Here is a 20,707-nt window from a genome sequence, read left to right as displayed (position 1 = left end):
ATTTCACAATATTTTCTCTGGCACCCTGCCCGCTCCATCCGTGGTCTTGATAGAGCTCCTAAATGCTCCTGGCTGAGGGGATATCCCGGGCTTTCTGCTGGGTAGTTAATAATAGCCTTTGTTTTCTTGCGCTTTTGAGAACATGAATAAGTTTGCTTCCTGACATGGAACAAATGGGAAAGAAAGCTCAGTAGAACAAAGCTCAATTCCTCCCACATTCCAAACTTATTTATTACAAAGCTTTTTTTTTTTTTTTAAAGGAACTAATCTTTCTGAATCAGTCCTAAATCAGATATATCAGATTTACTTTAATATGCCATTGAAAAGCTCTGAAGGAATAGATCTTTCGTAGATTTTTGAAGAACTCAATCTAACTCAGTCCAGGGCTGGGGGAGGATCTGGGTTGTCACGGAGACCCATTTGCCTTATTCAGGTGACGGCCGTAAACCAAAAAAGGCTAATGGGTACACAAACCATGGGATTGTTGTGTTCTATGCATTTGCCAGTAGATGGCGAAAATCCATTAATGATATAGTCAGTGTACCCTGTAGCCTCTTTTTGGTTTACACAATGGCTGCCGCCTGAATAAGGCGAATCGAGGGCTGTTTGATCAATGACAGCACAGGGTTCTAACTCATGTTGGTGATGATGTGACAAACAGGCTCTTACTCACATTGGTGATGGAGAACACGTAGACCTTCCCCGTCTCCTTCTTGTCCTCACTCATAAACATGGGCGCTCCCACCAGCAGCACATCTGTCACGCCATCTTTGTCCACATCCACAGGACACAGCACACTGCCAAAGTAGGAGCCCACCTACAAAAGAAACACAACAGTCAAAGCAGAGTGTTGAAAAATAACCAATGCATAATTGACCATCAACCGATCAACCGATCAATCAGTGTGATAAATTAACAACAATTCCAATATATGTTGGCAATTCCCAATCTTTTTCACATGCATTACAAATATTCCATTACATCGTGATGAAATAGCCCAAATTACAGCATGCCCAAGTAAATGTATAGTGTAACACAGATAAAAGGTGTTAGGTGTTTTAAGCCCCCGACGTTGTCTTCCAGGCAGCGCTGCATGAAAGGCACTAGGGTTAGGCAAGGATTAAGGTTAGGGTTAGGTGCCTTGATGTCGCGGTCACAGCGCTGCCTTGAAGTCGACGGTGGGGGCTTACAACACCATCGAGCCAGATAAAAAGCAATGCTATAGACTGGATTGTGTCCATGAATCGCACTGGTGACATGACGACCAAGAATAATCATTTCCAGTCATGGTTGTCACAACAGATTAACTAGGACCATTTGGCATTCATGGAGTTACCTGAGTCCCTCTCTGGGTGTCTATGATGGAGGCCTGTGCTGAGCTGTCCAGTGTGTAGACCACGACCAGGCCAGAGTGGTTCGCCCGCGGGGCTCCAGCCACAAAGTACTCAGTGCTGCCGTGCCTCAGTGATGTCACGGAATAGCCTGAGGGAACAAACAAAGTACTGGTCTCAGTGGACAGGACAGTAGAGAGAGTGACAGGAAGCGAGTGGGAGAGAGACATGGGGTGGGATCAGGAAATGACCCTGGGCAGACTCGTTTTTTTTATCTTGTGGCAAGATATCAGCAAGATATTACCACAGAAACATTGCACTCTTAAAACAAATGTGTTAAAAACAACACAAGTTGTGTTGTTTTCAACACATTTGTTTTAAGAGTGTGGAAAGTATATCTGGAATATTCCATCCACTCCCTCACCCAGATAAGAACTGTGGTTCCTGTCATCCAGAGTGGTTTCAAAGACTTTCTGGGGCAGCGTGTCAAATTTCTGGCCTGTTTGATGAACAACCGTTCCACTCCACCCATACGCTCCCACAGCTCCAAACATCAGGCTATCCTGCAACAACCACACCAGAGTGAGCCACAGAGCCCCTTTAAACATGAGAATACTGCAGAATTGAATACAGTATACAGGTAAGGCATTGCTACAAGCAATATTAGTATTAGTAGTACGGTGATGTACAAAGTCACATAATATTTGCACATACATTTACATCGATATTCATTTGCTCCCTTTAATCAATCTGAATGGAATTACAACTGCCATGTCATGCTGGTTGAAAGAAGGTTGTATATTTTAACAACAAACAATACAAGCATTCCATTTAATGAGAAAAATTTAACTTCAATATATCATATGTGAATGTATGGTTGTTGTGGTGATGGGTAATGGGAATAAGGGAATAGCAAAATACCTTTTTACTGGTCTGATAAGCACTGAAACCAACTTGGGCAAACTCCATCTGGAAATTACTACCCTTGCCAGTTCCTGCAGACACCATGACCATAACACACACACACACATACAAAGAGGGAGAGGGAGAGAGAGAGAGAGAAAACATACATCATACATACAGACACACACACACACACACCGCAGTCATGGCTAATTAGAAACAATATGGTAACTACGAACAACCACAGTTTATTTTTGACCACTAATCATAGCTAACAACAATTAGCATGTCTGAGAGCAGAAGAGAAGGAAAGCAAACAAGGACACATACCCTCTATGTTGAAAATGCGATCTCCCAGGGTTCCTGCTATCTTCAGCAGGGCTGCTTCCTCAGACACATTAAAATAGTGTCTGTCTGTTGGGGTGCTGGCTATAGACTTGATTTCTGCAATGAGAGTTTTGGGATCTATGTTGTTTCTGTTGTAGTAACCAAGGACCTGAAATGCATGAAAAGTATCCATCATCAATACTGAGCAAAATGATTAAAAGCCTTCATGTCACTCCTCTCTTCCTCTTTACATGCCCATCCCCACCCATCAGATCAGGAACCTTAAAGTGCATGACACTGCAAGAGAGTTTGGTGTGGATGAACTTGACTAGCCTGCACAGAGTCCTGACCTCAACCCTATAGAACACCTTTGGGATGAATTAGAGTGGAGACTGAGAGTCAGGCCTTCTCGTCCAACATCAGTGTGTGCGAGCTCACAAATGCACTTCTGGAAGAATAGTCAATTCCAACACTCCTAAACCTTGTGAAAAGCCTTCACAGAAGAGTTGAAGCTGCTATAGCCAACCCAACTGCCCCATGGGGACAATAAAGTTACCTACTACTATAGCTGCAAAGGGTGGACCGACGTCATATTACACCCTACGGATTAAAAATGGGATGTCTCTTAAGTTCATATGCGTGTCAAGGCAGGTGTCCCAATACTTTTGGCAATATAGTATACAATAGCATACAATCATCTAGACAGACACACCATCAAGATGTATAAATAGCTAGAAAGTGATCTTCAGTCTCCAGTCTTCAAGGGATCTCTCTTTACTGTATCATGTGTATAAGTAGAATGTTGCAAAACTCCACAGATAAGAATGATCACTAGATGTTAGGATACTGTAGGTTAGGTCACATGGTAGGGAGAGCACTGACTGACAGGTGGGGCTTCAGTGATATCACTACCTGTGGCTAATTGGTAAAGGCACACCTGTGCTGGGAGGCTGGGTGATTGGTTTTTTGGGTAGGCCTCCTGCAGAGGCCTGGGGACATGTGTTTTTGTTTGCCATAGGAGCTAAAGGCAAACTGGAATCCCCTCACTTTGGTTAACATTTTTGGATTGTCACCACCTAAAAGAAAACTGAACAAAGAACTTGATGCTTGTGCTGGCCAAACCACATGGTTGGTCTTAGAGCCATGGTTGGTGTTAGGGCTGTGGGAGCCACAGGTAAGGGACCTCTCACAGGGATCTGCCAAGCTGATGCGCACACACACATCCACACGCTAGGTCAAACTTCCACGCATTTCCATCACGTAGGGCTAGTGGATAGGATTAGCTGTTGTGGGGTTTCAGTTATACTCTTTTATGTTGCGAATTGCGGGAGGCTTTTAGTGCTTATAGTCAGTGATGCCAGTAACGCGTTACTTAGTATTTTATTTTATACTTAGTATTCTATTTTGACCACTTTTTTCGGTAACGAGTAATCTAACACGCTACTATTTACAAACCAGTAATCAGATTAAAGTTACTTATCTAAGTCACTGAGCGTTACTATTTTTTGTCATTTTCTTTAGCAAAAAGATATTTTCTTTGCTTTCTTCTTGTCTCGGGGATTAACTTGGTCTGCTTTGCTAAATCAACCAATCAGTTTTCAGTGTAGGTGGGTCTCTTTTCTCCCGAACTTAATTAATCAGTTCAGTCAGTGTATCTAGGAACAGGAGCGTCATGGCAGAGTCAGTGCCCCTCAAAAAGGAACATTTAAGACCCATTTCACATCAGACTACACAAAAGTGTACCCAATTGTCTCATAAGAGTAAAACATAATGAAAGTCTTCCACACTGCACTGTTTGTAACAGCGACTTTAGCATTGCTCACGGCGGGTTAAATGATTGCAAAAGACTTGTTGAGGTGAGTTTAACAAGTGTAATTTCATTCGCATATTACTCAGGCCTATACTAGATGGCTAGTTGCCAAGGCTACATGAAAAGGCCAAACTACCAAAATCTACATATTTTATTATCACAATTTCTATCAATAGGCCTTCCTTATTTGTTGTACTGACTAGACATTATTGAACAAACATCTGAATTTCAGTATCTAAGTAGGTTAGGTTGGGATGTCTGCTATACATTGTTGACATTACTGTTAAAATGCACTTCCAGTATAGTGAGTATTGGCAAAACCGGTTATCATTTTTATGTTGAGGCGGTGGGGGTGTTGTCGGCAGCTGCTGAAAGTAACTAATAAAGTAACTTGTAATCTAACTTAGTTACTTTTAAAATCAAGTAATCAGTAAAGTAACTAAGTTACTTTTTAAAGGAGTAATCAGTAATCAGATTACTTTTTCTAGGTAACTGTGGTAACACTGCTTATAGTAATATACTATTGAAGAGCTGGCCTCTCCTCACCTGACTCTCACCAGATGAATTTTGTTCCACTTAGCTCCGCCTAGCTTCACTCACATCCATCTGGGACCTCTTCCATTGAGAGTGATTTCAGCACGAGATTGTATGGTTGAGCCAATCAGGACGCAGGGCGGGAGTTTCATAGATGTGACATAGCGTAGAAGCAAAGTCCTTTAAGGCAAGTCCCTCCACTCGGCAGCCATATACCAACGTTTTATGGGCACTCATCGGGCACAGTCTTTGGGTCGAACTGCGCGTGCGCAAGGCTTCACGACACCAATCTTGCTCCAGCGGCGAGATCACAACACATGATTGGCACGATGTCTTCACAACACACCATATGATTGGCTCAATGTATTCACATCACACCACATGATTGGCTCAATGTATTCACATGTCGACGTTTTGCCGAGGAAGGGGTGGGATATGTGTAGACAACGCCAATATTGGCGTGACAAACTAGCCCCATGCATTTCTATGGAGTATTTTTTGAGTGCTGTGTCTCCACATTAGAAAGTCTCTGGTAGAAGCGACTGTGAGACTGTTATCAGCGTCACGGGTTGGCTTCGATGTGAGTGGTTGAAGTAGCACGTCAATAGATGACGGACAAGTGGCTTATTCAATCATATGCAAGCATTTTTTGATTAGGCCCAGCCTTCTGAAGCAACACTCCAATGGATTGGTCCCAGATGGATGAGTGGAGCTAGGCGGAACGAAATTCATCTGGCGAGAGTCAGGTTAGGCCTCACCGCCTCATAACACTAGGGGCTGTATTTTGGGTCACCAGCGCATGGCGTAATACTCGTTATTCACCCGCGGAAAGTTGAATTCGGTATTTTGCACGTTTATTTTTTAAGCATTGTGCCCAGGGGTGTGGCAATTAACAACCTAGGGAGGGGACTCGCGCATTGTCTAAAAATCTCTATCGTACACCACCTAAACCTGGTCAGAAGTCAATGGCGAGTTGTTCATATGCTATTTTAAGAGTGCATGTCAACAGTCATATTGGCAGGTGCACGCACCATCCTTCTATCATTCATGAACGCACACCAGCGCACGTCCATGCAAAGCATTAAATTGCACGATTACAATGGGAAACATAATTAGAATAAAGATATTACGAAATACTGTACATCTCATGATGAGTAGTTATTCACCATCATTTGCAAATTGGTAATGGCACAGCTGAAGACGCACTGTCACGAGATATAAGCAACTCCTCTGCAGGATAAATGTTGTTTTATTCAGTCATTTGAGCAACATTAGGGTAAGTGTTGCTTTTTCCAGCCTATGTTTTCGTAACCCATTGTCCCGTAACCCATTGTCAGTCAATAGTGAAAGTAACTGCATATAACTGTCTTGTCGTTGACTGACTCCTTGGTGAAGTTAGTTTCACTTTGCCAATGAGTTCAAATAATAGACGAGTGCAAATGCGTGAAGGCTATGCTAGGTTTTAGTAAAGCATGGTTTAAGAATGACTATTCCATACGTCTCGCAAGCAGCCTCCTTCAAATGCGCCGTTGAATGCCAAAATACCGATGCATTTATTTGACATATCGCGCGTTGCGCCGTTAAAGGGAATGACAGATGTCATTCTCATTGGTTTAAAAGGATGTTACGCCCCAAACACACCCATATGACTGATTAAAAGACCTAGGAACACCTTGTTACGCCATGCGCTACACTTTTGAGAACGAAACCCCTCCCAATGTGAACTGGACATCCTACTAAATTTGAATAGACCTTTGACGAGTGACGATGCACTTTAGAATGTCATGATAGGGCCCTAGACCTTAGACATTATGACACATATCTTTACTCAAAAGTACATATACCACATTCATCAGATCCTATGTAAACATCATCATTCAAGGCCTTTAATTCTGATACTAAACTCTTCATTAAACCCCCTAGGGGTGAGTGTATTCAGTGTGAAAATCCACCATAGTTCCCGTTTAAGGAGCAAGTTGTCCATATACCCACCTCTTTCACAGCTTCTATACCAATATATTCTAGTGATCATTTGAAATGTATAGCAACTGGGCTTTTTTGTCATGGTTTTGGATGGCACAGAGGTGCTCAGTGATTTTGGTTTTCAGTGCTTCAGTGTTTTTACTCAAAATTTTTTGGATATCTCTGCTTACAAGTGAATATTGGATACAACAGGTAATTCTGGGATCCAAGTTTTTCTCCCTTTTTCTGCTCAGACATTCCGTCTGAGATCTGTTTTCAAGACGGTTGTACGCAGAGATATCCAAAAAGTTTTGAGTAAACATTGGCATATTATGGAAACTGATCCTACACTTAAAAATGTGTTTAAGAAACCACCACGGGTGGTTAAGAGTGTAGTGTTTAAGAGACCACCTAATCTCTGGAATATGCTGGTAAGGGCAGAATTTTGTTTGTATAATATGCCCAGCTCATCCCCACTGCTAATGTTCCTTTCCCGGATTTCCTACTGAAAAAAAATTGTTGCAACAAAACAAATGTGGTCGCACGGTATTTTGTTTGTACAATGCCCATGTGGGCATGTCTGTCTGTACATGCAATCCAAAAGCTCTGTGCACAATCAAGCATTACATCCGAATGGTTACAAATGATTACATTCTTCTCAGGCCATTTTACTTACGGCAATACTGAAGCGGGTGATCTTCCCCCTCTCACACGCTGCAATGACTTGGTCTCGCAATTCTTTGTCATGAGACTCCCCATCAGTCACCACCACCATTACTTTAGTAGCACCCGCACGACCTCCATTCTCAGGGAGAAAAGCATACCGACTGACACACAGACACACACACACACAGACACACACACGTACACACACACACACATGCACCCACACCACATATGCACACACACAGATAAAAAGGGAAAGGGGTGGAGAGGGAGAGAGACATAGACAGATCATATTAATCTTCAAAGACTACTGTCATGTTTGTTTTTGCCGTGAAGCTCCAGGTGCTGGGAGTTGTGGTCTGCATCAAAGGTGTATATGAAATAAGTACCTGGCATACTGAATGGCTGCAAATGTTCTGGTCTCCAGTCCACCTTTCTGTTGGATTTTGCCTGCAGCAGCTAGCATAGCCGATTTGGTTTTGTACGAATTCAATTTGAACTGGAACTCTGTGTCCTCCCCGTACTGCAGGACACTGACCTAAAAGAAAACGATTAAAATAGAAAACCTCTTAAAATAGAATCTACCTGCACTCTGTAAGAAAATGTGTCAACATAGTAATTGAAAGATAGAGAAGAGAAAATTCTAACCCACCTGAGTGTTTTGGGGTCCAATGTCAAGGTTCTCCAAAAGTTTCACAAGAAAGTCAGCCACTGGCTTAAATGGATAGATGCTGTTTGAACCATCCAACACAATAGCTACATCCATTGGGCCTCCACATGCTGTTAAAATATTCAGTTGAAATGTAAAATTCAATAATACAGGCTGAGAAAAGTTATGAAATGAATTGAGTAGCACTCCCTGCATTGGTATTTTAATGAATATGCTCTGTACACTTTCTGCAAGTAAGGCCAATGGTTATTGCTATGCTTAGTAACTATTAACAAAAAATACATACCGGTACGCATGTTTTCAAAGTCCAAGTCACATTTATTATAATTGTACAGTACAGTGTTAAGAACTGTACTTAGGGTATAATATCAGTTGAGAAATGTACAGACTCTTACTTTGAAGGGCAGGAGCAAATGCAGGAAGTGAGCTGAATCGTGGGGTGACCTCAGCACACACCCCAGGGTAATAATACTGACTGCCACACCTCTGGGCCCAGAGTGGCCCGCATGTCTGCAAGGGTCAACCCACACAACAGTCAGAAGAGATTTCAAAATGATATGAAAGAACAGTAGGCCTACAGTTATTTTTTTAAAAGTTATTTTTTTATCAAACTTCACAGAAAGGAACATTACCATGAAATTGTCATTGTTTGCTGTTCGCATGAGTGTCAAACCCAGACTCATGTTGACGTTGACATCCATCACAGTCGGTACAGCGACTGTGTCTGCAAAAGGTGAAATGAATGAACTGCATCACTCATAACTGAAATGTCTCTCACATTCCCACAGGTTGTTTTGTAAATAGCTCTCTTGACTGTGAGAAGACAGATATATCAAACCCTGACTTGAGTATAGAAATGACTCACGAAACAGATTCTCAAGCGCTAAAATTAGTGGGTGCCTCTTTCACAGATGGCTAATGTCAGCAAAATTTCACGCAGCATTTTAAAGCATGCAGGACCTCTGGTGTTCCTCTTGAAAATGTCTGGAATGGGAGCAAGGCATTCTTACTTTGGAGATTCAGTCTCTCACAGTTGGATCCTGGGCCTGCGATCTCACACTTGTAAATGTCCCCTTTCCTATTATCAGGGGTTCCACTCCAGGGAGAACCCACCAGCAGCCTAGAGGTCCGCACCAATAACACACATAAACACACACACACACACACACACACACACCATGCACACACAACATATTCACACAATATTGTAATGTTTACTCCAGATTTTCAACAACATACCATTGTTTAATCTATTTAGAGTCAAGCATAGCAATTCAGTGTTCCAAATTTCCCACATAAGTCTGTAATATCCTGTGATGGCAATTGTTAAAAGCTTCCATCATTTCCTTAGAGAATTCTGAACAGTGTACACATTTATTTACAACTATTTTAATGTTGTATATGCATTATGATAAACCTTAGTAGGATAAACATTAGGATATTCAAAATAACAAAAAAGAGAAACAACTGGAATCTCAAGGTGAAAAAAAATGGGAACCTCAAAAGTGCTGATGACATAAACTGTCAAAAAATAGTAGCTGCTATCAGACCACCACTAAGATACAGTACTACATCCTCTTGTAAAAATGAGAGAAATAAAAATCAGATTGCAGCTTGTGTAATAGCTTACTTAATGACTAAGGCCAGACAGTGTAGGTGTTGTAGTAAACTCATTTAATTATGTGTGTAGTTGTCTGCAAAACTGCCCCAACCCACAGATAAAACAGATAAGCCTGAGTGGACAGACTAATGACACATCCCAAGAGACTAAACCGTGCATTCCTGGCGGTGATATCAGTGGACAGTTTACCACAAAAACAAACTAACAAGCTCACTCTAGGATTTGTTGGCACCAGGAAGAGGAGTGTTTGCTACGAGTCATCTCTAAAAATGATGATCATGAATGTATTACCTGTACCAGTACCAGTACAGACATATTAACCTTTATCAATTTATTTACAGTCCTACTCAGGCAAGGTATTCACATCCTGTTACTCCCGATTGTCATACTTACACCCATGCACCCATATATACATAGGACACCCATACCCAAACATACATATACACCTGCTGGATGCCCTAGCACACACACACACACACACAGAATCATAATGATCATGAATTTCACCATACACCCATACATCCATACATAATTTTCAGTATCCAGTACCCATGCATGGCAGATCTGTGTGTGAATACACTAGCATATACTCTATACACCTGTGTAACAACTCAAAACTAAGTATGATAACAGTCTCTAATTAGTCTCACTCTAATAGTGAACGGGAGGTTTTCCTGTTATAATGAGACAAATACATTATGCTGTTACTTTACGCTAAACAGGTATTCTAATATGCCTCAGAAAGAGACTAAACAGTCCCTTCCAAAGAAGTCTGGGACACGTCAATGCTCAGAAAGGGTCAAAGGGGTTTAAGTATCACCTCAGTTTCAGTATGTGTGGTGCTGATCAGGGTCTTTTAACTTATCCCAGAGAATCGACTGACTCAGGTGGGGCATTGAGTCAGCTGTGTGGGTGTCTGAGGATTGGGAATGTGTGTCACAGGCTTGGCGTCTGCTCCCAGTTCCAGCACAAAAGCTCTCTGTGTCACAGGAAGTGGCTCATTTCAACGCAGAGGGCAAGCTCTGCCCTGGCCTTGTGACGCAACAGGGAATTTACTCTGCTGGGGGAGTTCCCACACCCTTGCTTCTCTTGCATGTCCCTTACTCCTCCTCAAAGCCAAAGTATACAGACTTTCAAGACTGCTCGGAATGCTCTGGATGTAATCTTAACAAGACCTCACACTCAGTAAACGTTTTATTTTTTCTTCTGAGCTAATGCAAACCTCAGTAATCCTGAATATAGCATTAATCAAGCTTAGTTCTTTTTTTAAAAAATCTACTGTGTTCAAACAAAGTTTAGTGGTGAAATGTGGAGTATTTAGATGTTCAAAATATTGATGTAGTATCGAAACCACAAAGAAAACACAGCTGCCTTTACATTAGGCCTGCTTTTATCCCAAGCAACTTACTATTGAGGAAGGAATGACAATCAAGTTCAAGTAGGTTAGCAAACTTGAGCAAACTAGCAATTTTACAGAATCTGACAAAAAGGGCTCACAGATAAAATAGAAGAAGTGTACAGTATTTTCGCCATGTTAGATGGGAAATTTTTCGCAAATCTTTGGTGTGAAGTGGGCATTAGAGACAGAAAGTGATCTCTTCAGAATATACATCTTCAGATGGGCATTTTACTGCATTTGTGTATATTTGTTCGCCCCTAAAAGTAAAAACAAATGCACAGGCCCACTGAAACCAAAATGCACAGGCGCTTTAGTACATACAAACAAAACTAAATAATTTCACATGACTTCACTCCACTGCAACAGGCACAGGAAATCCTTTTAACCACAGATCTGCTATATATATACAGTATATAGCTTTCCCCAACATGTTACACCTTATAAACTAAAGTCTACAGATATTTACCGCAGATGTTTTCCACCTTGAAATAAGTTTGTGAAAGCTACTGAAAACATGAAAAGGGTAATTTGAGCAGGAGATGGAAATGGAGTTGCAAAGGCAGGGCAGTGTCCCTGGAGGGCCAGATAGAAAAGACGACATTCCCTCATTTGGAATCTGTAGGATGCGAGTACACTGACGGAAGAGGAGGAAGTGGTTCATGGCTAGATAAATGCAGTCAGAGGAACTACACAGCAATGATGAGTGTGTGTGTGTGTGTGTGTGTGAGTGGTATAAGATATATGGATGTCTTGTGTCAGAGGGTACCAAAAGAACACTAGCATGCATGTTCTGGCGTGATGGTGTCCATCTAGCTTAGACACGAGTGAGCAAAGTACATATCTGCGGCGTGGATGGTGAACATCCGCTGCACACAATACCAAACATCACACCAACCCTGCTGAGCAAGGCCATTTCTCATCAGAGAGGTGCCACTGGACAATGCTCACATGCAGTAGGACTCATTTCAGTCTGCAGAGATGACTACAGGCTGATGCAACCTGCAACTTCCTTACATAGCTTTGCACTGTCTGCTTCTCAAAACAAAGCTGTGAATATATAGCCTACTAACCTAGCTGGACAAATATACCCTCCTACACACATCCTGTGTTTGTACATTGATTGATTTTGCATTATTCTGGTGAGACACATAAACCTTAACATGGCAGTTGAAGGACTTGACATTTGATTGCTTGGAAATATATTAACAGCATGTTGTAATTCATACAATTGTTATGACCCTCTCTGGCTGTCTGTGATACCGCGGAGCCTTGGCTGGCTGGAGACAGCAGAATGCTTGATTGCCAATTAAGCCACACCTGTGCGCAAATGGGCTTTAAAAGCGCGAACCAGACACACACAGACTCAGGCTCACGACATACATTCATGCACGCACGCACTCACTCACTCTCGCATACATTTCCCTTTCACTATACAACACACATCCACCACTCTCGCCCTGATTTTCCTGCCGGCGTTCCAATCACTTACACTCTCAACCAGATGATCCCACATCCCCTAGACATACTTATCACAAATATTCATTGTATTTGTGATAATTTCATTCAGTGTTCGTCTCCCTTTCATGTTTTCTGTCCACACGAGCCTGGGCCGTAACAATGCACACACACACACACACACATATAAATATATATATATACATACATACATACACATACATACACAAACATGTTGAGGCCATACCATTTCCCTAAGTGATTGGTGAATTGCTGAACGGTGTAACCAAACTCCTCCACTGCAGGTCCAGAGAACACTTTGGCTCCTGACGTCCCTACATTAAAACTCTGGCAATGTGGAATCAACCAACCTGTGAAAAGAAGAGGATACCATTAATATGCATTGCTTATTATACATTCTACTCTTTATACTGAAGAAGTAGCCTGGGTGCCATTCCGAACTTAGTCCCGCCCACAACATTTGAGGTCAGGAAGTTCGGTCTGGCATTGCTCCAATGTGGAGCAAGTATGCTCGCCCTAGATCGGGCGGACCAATCAAATCGGACTTTACGATGATGGACAGGTGAGCAACAACGCCTGGTCTATCACATCATCTGAGCACGCTTAGATTAGGCTTATGTTTGAAACAAAAACGCTGTGGCTAGAAGGATACATGGCTTTTAAGACCCCATATGGAAAATGCATATTATTTAATGAGGTTTTATCAATGAAAATGATTATTTCTGAAAACTTTGGCCAAAGTTGAGATGTGGGAAAACTTGTGGTTTCACTTTCATCAAGGGAAAACAGCGCTGTTGCATTGCAACATCTTCCCTTGTTCGTTTGAAATCTGTGATTGACCACCTGTTCGAGGGATTTGCGACAGCCTTTCCCAGCTGTTTAACATGTTTGTAGAATTATTTTTAAAAACGGAGGGGATATACTGTAGGCTATCAGTTTTTTCCTAATAGCCTACCCTACTACGTATCTCTTAGATTTCGCTAATGAGTGTTGTACACTAGGAGTTAATGACGGCACTAACTTTTACAAAAGACCAGAAAACAATGTTAAGGCATTTGTGGAGAAGAAGGATGGTTCGTGTGTTTTCTTCCTACACGGTAAGCTATTTCGTTGCTCTGCTCTTGCAGAGGCATTCCCCCCCTGTATCGGTTGAAACATGCCCCATAATTATGTCCCAATGGAGTAGTATCAGACTAATATTCTGACTAGAATTGAGTATGACTACGTCAGGCTAGTGAAGAAGATTAACACACTCAATATTACCAAGTCAAATCATCTTGTTGCTTAGACAGAATGTGTATACTTTTGGTCTCTGCATTTATCCCAATCCGTGAATTAGTGAAACACACACAGCACACAGTGAACACACAGTGAGGTGAAGCACACACTAATCCCGGTGCAGTGAGCTGCCTGCATCAACAGCGGCACTCGGGGAGCAGTGAGGGGTTAGGTGCCTTGCTCAAGGGCACTTTAGCCGTGCCTACTGGTCGGGGTTCGAACCTGCAACCCTGCGGTTACAGGTCCGAAGTGCTAACCAGTAGGCCACGACTGTATGGTTTACAGAAGTGTAAACGTGTGGTGTTGACTTTACTGAAGGTGTAATAAACTTCACACTACACGTTGACAACATTACTCAGTCAAAGCAACAAAATGACTTGTCTAGATTATGTTGAGTGTGCTAATCTTTTTGTACAGTGCCGTAGATATACTACATGCAACTTGATACCATCAGTGCAAGATGTATTTGTTTGCTTTTGTTTTATTGACAAAAATGAGTTGATAGTCTTCATTTTGTATAGCCCAGGGAGACACCCTTTGTAGGAATGCAATCGAGTGCCTGGCCATAAAAATATATTATACAAAAACAGACAAATACTAACAGGGCAGCTTAAGTGATGGCGTCTTGAGATATGACATCATCAGATACATTGGGTGGAACTGGGACTGGGATTCAAGTTCTGGCATTGACGTGTATTAGAGATCGCCAAAATCTGAACAAGCTGTGGCACGACCCTATCTTCCAGTCAGTAGTCTGAGGCTAAGACATGTCAGTGCAATGGCAGCTTACAACTAAACATAGGGGCAGCAGAGACAGAGAGACGCTTATTAGTGCACTGCTGAAGATCACAAACAGTACTTATCACGCACAGAAGGATCAAGCCAGAAGGATTGCACCTCTATTTTTCTCTGACTATCATCCACAAGCCATCTATTCGACTCTCCATATCATTTTAATCTCCAGTGGAGGAGAATCTCTCATGCATCTCTCTGTAGTGGGACAACGATTCCGACAATCGTAGAACTTCTACACACAAAGGTCATCTAGGTTCAGAGCAGGACATGTTCAATTTTAATACCATGTACAAAGCAGAAAAAAGAAAAAGAGGAAGATACAAATGACAAGAAGAAGCCCTGCCACACCTAAGTCTGTTAGACTTAACACTGTGGTGAGCACACCAAGAGTATCTCTAGGTGTAACCAGGTTGATCCGCTACTCATTTATTGTCATAAGCTGATACGTTGACATTAAATGAGTGGGAGCTTCATGAGGTCTTCAACTAGTGTTTATCTGCCAGCTCTTTCCTCCAACAGGGAGTGGGTGGCCCCCATCCTCCTCACCATAAGCATTTTTCTTTATACCACACAAAAACTAACGTCAGCAAACACTGGAAGATGGCATAAATCAAACAAATCCAAAGCAAATCCCACAAACCAGAAACTCAATGAGGGGTATTTCTTTTTTCAAAACAGTGAGACAACATGCTGGCACATAATCATCCACTCCAGAGTTGCACAATAAGACACACTTCCTATGTTAACAAAGGTGGGTCACAAAGACACACCCCTAGACAATGTGAATACTTATGACTCAGCAGGGGTCACTCAACATCCTACTTGTAAAACAAAAATAAAGTTGGGGAGTAATAGGCAATGCAAACAGTTTCGTCCTTACTACTGCTGTTCCACACTCGAAACACACATTGATCCACCATTCTAGAAGTCTAACACTTTGAGCAGCCAGCCTTTTATTGAGGGTGTGGGTCTCAGTATATAGAAGGTCACTGTCTGATAATTCAGCCTTCGTGGTTTCCGTTTTAATGCTGGCAAACAGACTGGGTCCTGCTGCAGAGTCGCTGAGTGACAAGTGTGGAGAAATTCGCCCCTGAGCTTGACCACCATGACTGAGGTCACCCATATGCTCACCCAGTGGGCTTCCCATCTGTCACCGTGGAAACGGGAATTCCAGGCAAAGGGCGAGCTCTGCGGCCAACAAAGAGGAGCTTTTTAAAGGGAATACGACAGTCTGGCACGACAGACATAGGAAACCAGCATGACAATGTGCCAGAGAGAGAGAGAGAGAGAGAGAGAGATTGTCTTTGACCCTTCTAACTGCTGATTCTACTCCAATGTAGTTCCACACCACTGGCTGCTTTGTGGTCAGTAAGCTGAATAACCCAGTTTAGATTCTAGCTCTGTGTGCTATAGTCAGGTGGATCTGCCTATCTGTCCTGGCCAACAGTAGCTGTTTTGGGACCCCTGACAATCCATGACAAAATGCTGTTAGTGAAGAGGTGAAAGGTGTTCAGGTATTGCCTCCAAAAAGTATATGGACTCGGAGGGTTGAGGGTCAATTGAACACATTTGTCAATTAATTACCTGGGCCTTTGATAACCTGAAAAGCATTTGGGTTATGCTACTGTTGTATTCGTGTAATATTAATGCAACTCCCCACAATCATTAGCCTACTGTTAGATCTTCACATCTGTGAATCCCTACCGGACGACTGTTTTCGGGGCAGATGGTTAGACCCTATCTTGCCGATTTAGGTAGCATGTCGATCCGTGATCCGCAGAATAATTGCAGATTTAATTTAAATCAGTCCTAGCAACTGTTTCACATTTAAATGGGCTGTAAATATAGTGTAACTGTTCATCCGTAGTAGTTTGTCATCTGCCTTTAATAGTAGCATGATTAAAGATAAACAAAACATTCAAAAATCAAATAACAGTAATTAGGCTACTAATGTAGTAGGCTGCTTAGAGACGTTTAACGTTTTTGACAAAACTTACTACTTTTTGATCATTTTGACCCTACTACTGTCATGTTTGATTAAAAATAAACTGTGAATTGACCTCAACTTTACACCAAAAGCCGATAGCAAAAAGGAATCCTACGCAACACACCCTCAACACCACCAACAGCAAGGTGCACACATGCATGTTGCGCATTTTTTTTAAGATGAACGCTAAGCAAGTCAAGAAACATTCACTGTTCCGGAAAGGCTGAACTTACATTGAATAAAAAGCAGCAACGTAAACATCTTGTGAAGAAATATGTCCATGTCCGAACGTCTGTGAGGGGTAAATAACTTTGAAGACCAAGCAGAACACAGACCACCAGACCGCGCGGAAGGCGGACCAGCAGAGGCTAATCGTGACGTAGACGAAGTTGCCTCACTCCAGGTAATGGCTCTCACATACCGACGCCTCATCCACCACGCTTTCACGTTGCAAAACTGCGATTGCGTTGTGCGTTCCAAGGGAAGTTCAGTCCATATTCGGCTGATCTGAGATAATGTCCAAGATAAGATGTAGGCCTACCCTTTTTTCTTGGAATGAATGAGTATATTCTAAAGAAAAAGAGGATGCTGCCTGCTGCCAGTGCCACACACCGACACACTGGTTATCTATGGGAAGTGGTTAGCTATATATAGACTTCTTACAAGATTGACCTGTCTGAGTGCTGGCGCCCTATACTTTCTATATTTATATGTGCATAGATTGGCTATTGTGTTATTGTGTCATGCTATTATATTTGGTTGTGACAAATAAATCCATATTGAACAGCACCGCATAGTCCTCCAGTTCTGTGTAATTCAAATTGACCAGCCCCTAAACCTGGCAGCAGCCTACACTTCCACCAGTTTGCTTTTTTTTTTTTTTAGTTCTCGAGTTAAATTTAAATCGAGTTATGCAGGTGGTTGAGAGAGAGAGAGAGGTGGCCACCTGGAACCATTGTGACCAAGTGTGAAAGTCTCTAACAGACTTCATACCTACGCTCAGAGAGAGAAAGGAAAGGTGGTGAGGGGTTGATAGATGTACCGATCTTGGGCACTGCTGTGAAATTTCTACTGGTTCAGCATACTATACGTGTTTACTCCTCTGCACGGACATAAGTAAAGAAAATGGCAATGATCATGCTTTCAAGAGAATCATTGAACACCTTGTAGCCTACTTGTATACAGACAAATATGCCCCTAGAAAGTGACAAAAATGTTTTATGCTTGCTTGCAATAGCTTGTGTGTGTACTTGTTTGGACGGTTGTGTGCTTGTGTAGATTGTGTGTGTGTGTGTGTGTGTGTGTGTGTTTGTGCTTGTGTAGATTGTGTGTGTGTGTGTGTGTGTGTGTGGTCTTCTTGAAACTGTTTATTTTAGAGATTGTGTGAAATGTAACAGTATTAGGGCAAGACTTATGGTTTGCCACAACCACCGAGGAATGCACTGTGTCATGATGGCATGAGAAGCTACTGTGTGTTTGCTCTTATAGCTTAATGTCTCATAGAGGTTGGTCAGACAGGAAGCTAGTAATTACTCTCTTATAGCTTAAGGTCTCATAGAGGTTGGTCAGACAGGAAGCTAGTAATTACTCTCTTATCAGGTCATACATTGTAAATTGATCCATAACTATTGAGGTGAATACATCTGTGTTGTGTCTGGATATCTTAGTCAGAAAGTTGTTTCAACATAGTTTAATAAGAGGTCAGGAAAATGGTAAAGTGGGCCAATGAGAACAGATTAGGCTACTTAGAACTTGTTCATTTGCATTATTGTGGTTGTACATAAAGCCAGGTTCAATCCTGCTGGTCAAGGCTGTTCAAAATAACCCTAAGTTGTCAATAATATGACAGGCATTTTGAAGGACACATAAATGTGTCTGCTGGAGTGAACCACACAGGTTCAAGACTCATGTGAGCTCATGGGCCGTGAGGTCATGCCTTGGCCTCACTACTCATCTCACTGTGTTATCCAATAAAGTCCAGAGAAGCCCCAGAAAGAAAAGAAGCAAATACATGTCTGATGGTCTGTTGGTCAAAGAAACTGTTACATGATAGATCTTGATTCTTATTATGACCGCTGCGCAGCGGCTTAGTCAGATTTATTTATTTATTTATTTATTTATTTATTTATTTATTTTCGCATGTCCAAGTTTCCGTCAAGGATTCCTAGGACACTGAAAGACACTGAAATTGTGAACTTTCGTTCATGGGGGGCCTCATAATTTATGTGTACATTTAGTGACCGTACACCAACAAGGATTCCCGGGACACTGAAAGACCGGGGTACACGAAACTTGGTGGGCATGTAACCCCACATGGATAGCATGGAACCATCATTTTTCGTTTTGATCTGTAGCCCCCCCGCTTAACTGGACCCCCAGAAAGGAGGGTAGGGCAGACACAGTTTTCTGTGAATATCTTGAGAACCGTAGGGCCTAGGATGACCAATTTTTTCCGTATGTTTGCCTCCAGGGGTCATGTTAACACATTCCATGTGCACACATGTGCATAAACAGATACACACGCACCCACATACATTCACAGTAATCATACGTATGACACATACTCACACAGTAGACATATGTACGCATGCATGCACATGCACAAACACACATACGCAGGCAAACACACAAGCACACACACACACACACACACACACATACTCACACACACACACACACACACATAGTCTCTCTCTCCTCCTGAGGGAACACACACTAGCAGAGCTCTGAGATCAAAGGTCATCACAGTTCATCCTCACGCTCTCCTCACACTCTCACTCTCCTTAGGGGCAGCCGTGGCCTACTGGTTAGCACTTCGGACTTGTAACCGGAGGGTTGCCGTTCGAACCGGAAAAAATGTGCTGGACTGGGCGGCGGTCATATTTTGTACCGCTCTGCGGTACATCTAGTTAATAGATCTTATTGATAGATCTTGATTATTATTTGGGACACAATGTTTCAATGCTCCAGCTAAACAATTATGCCACGTGTAGTAATTCAATTAAGTAAAGTATGATAGATTATTATTCCCCTGGGCTACAGTACCGAAAGTGGAGATCTGTCTAGTTCCTATGTCTTTTAGCAAATAATTAGGTAACTGTGTTTCATTGAAACGCGTTTTGAATAATGCAGGCTTTAATTTTAATTCACTTCTTTCCCTGCCAGTTAATCACATAAACAAACAGAGAGATTGCATGGGCGAGAGATCAATCCCAGGTCCATGTTGGAGCATGAGTGTGTAGGGTGTGTCTCTATGCAACATTTGTCGACTTTCTCTCCAAGTCTCTAAGTCGTCATGTTACAGTAGGTGTGGAGAGCAAACTTATAAACAAACTTTACATGCCCAGAGAGATAGGTTTAGGTGAGAAAAAGGAACTGTGTCAACTGACTTCACACAGTAACTCCAGACAATGTCAGAAAGAGGAAAGTCTCAAGTCTAGTTTCAGTTAAATTTTTTCAGTTAAATTTTCTCTTTTTCTTCAGAGGTTTTGAAAGGTGGAAACATTTTCATCGGAAACCACCAGAGGGATGATCCAATCTTCTCCCTTTATCTCTCCACTCTCTTGTTCTCCTAAATCCTCCTAATTCCTCTCTCTTCTAAGAGGCATTTACCGTAGTTCTGTGCAAACTTGTCACACTGTAGCATCACTGAAGGCATGTGATTGTTTTGTTCAAACAGTAATGCTTACATGTTGCCAAAGAGTGATATAACTTGGATGCATTGCCACTTGCTGAGGAAGGCCTCTCTTCAAAGAGAGGCACAACACTCCCTTTTGCTTGTGCTGCCAGAGGCTGATTCTTGTGCTGACTAGAGGATTTTATCTCTCGTCACCGATCGTCCTGAAACGAAAGTATATTCATATTTTACGAAGCTCTTCCCAAACAGCCTAAAGACACCTGCCATAACATGTCCTACGGAGATAAACAAATCCGCAAATTGTTATGCTG

General features: G+C 42.1%; 1 protein-coding gene across 1 annotated transcript in view; it reads right to left on the bottom strand.

Moving 5' to 3' along the window:
* The window catches only part of LOC143123326 (integrin alpha-2-like), a 34,463-nt gene extending 17,288 nt beyond the window's left edge, over window positions 1-17,175 (bottom strand). The window contains exons 1-13 of the mRNA XM_076284638.1: window positions 16,993-17,175; window positions 12,926-13,049; window positions 9,214-9,323; window positions 8,836-8,927; window positions 8,599-8,713; window positions 8,186-8,313; window positions 7,923-8,071; window positions 7,544-7,694; window positions 2,565-2,730; window positions 2,253-2,326; window positions 1,756-1,894; window positions 1,337-1,482; window positions 674-817 (exon numbers count right to left, since the gene is read on the bottom strand). Coding sequence (XP_076140753.1) covers window positions 674-817; window positions 1,337-1,482; window positions 1,756-1,894; window positions 2,253-2,326; window positions 2,565-2,730; window positions 7,544-7,694; window positions 7,923-8,071; window positions 8,186-8,313; window positions 8,599-8,713; window positions 8,836-8,927; window positions 9,214-9,323; window positions 12,926-13,049; window positions 16,993-17,041 — 1,587 coding nt within the window. The 5' untranslated portion in view covers window positions 17,042-17,175. The remainder of the gene's footprint in view (window positions 1-673; window positions 818-1,336; window positions 1,483-1,755; window positions 1,895-2,252; window positions 2,327-2,564; window positions 2,731-7,543; window positions 7,695-7,922; window positions 8,072-8,185; window positions 8,314-8,598; window positions 8,714-8,835; window positions 8,928-9,213; window positions 9,324-12,925; window positions 13,050-16,992) is intronic.
* Window positions 17,176-20,707: the final 3,532 nt, after the last annotated feature.

This window comes from Alosa pseudoharengus, unplaced genomic scaffold, assembly GCF_046254945.1.
Source record: "Alosa pseudoharengus isolate Yale_2024_CS ecotype anadromous, Long Island Sound unplaced genomic scaffold, YU_APseudo_1.1 YU_APseudo_1.1_scf_14, whole genome shotgun sequence".
Lineage (NCBI taxonomy): Eukaryota > Metazoa > Chordata > Actinopteri > Clupeiformes > Clupeidae > Alosa > Alosa pseudoharengus.
Note: the sequence above shows the minus strand (reverse complement) of the source record. Positions and strands in the feature narration are given on the sequence as shown.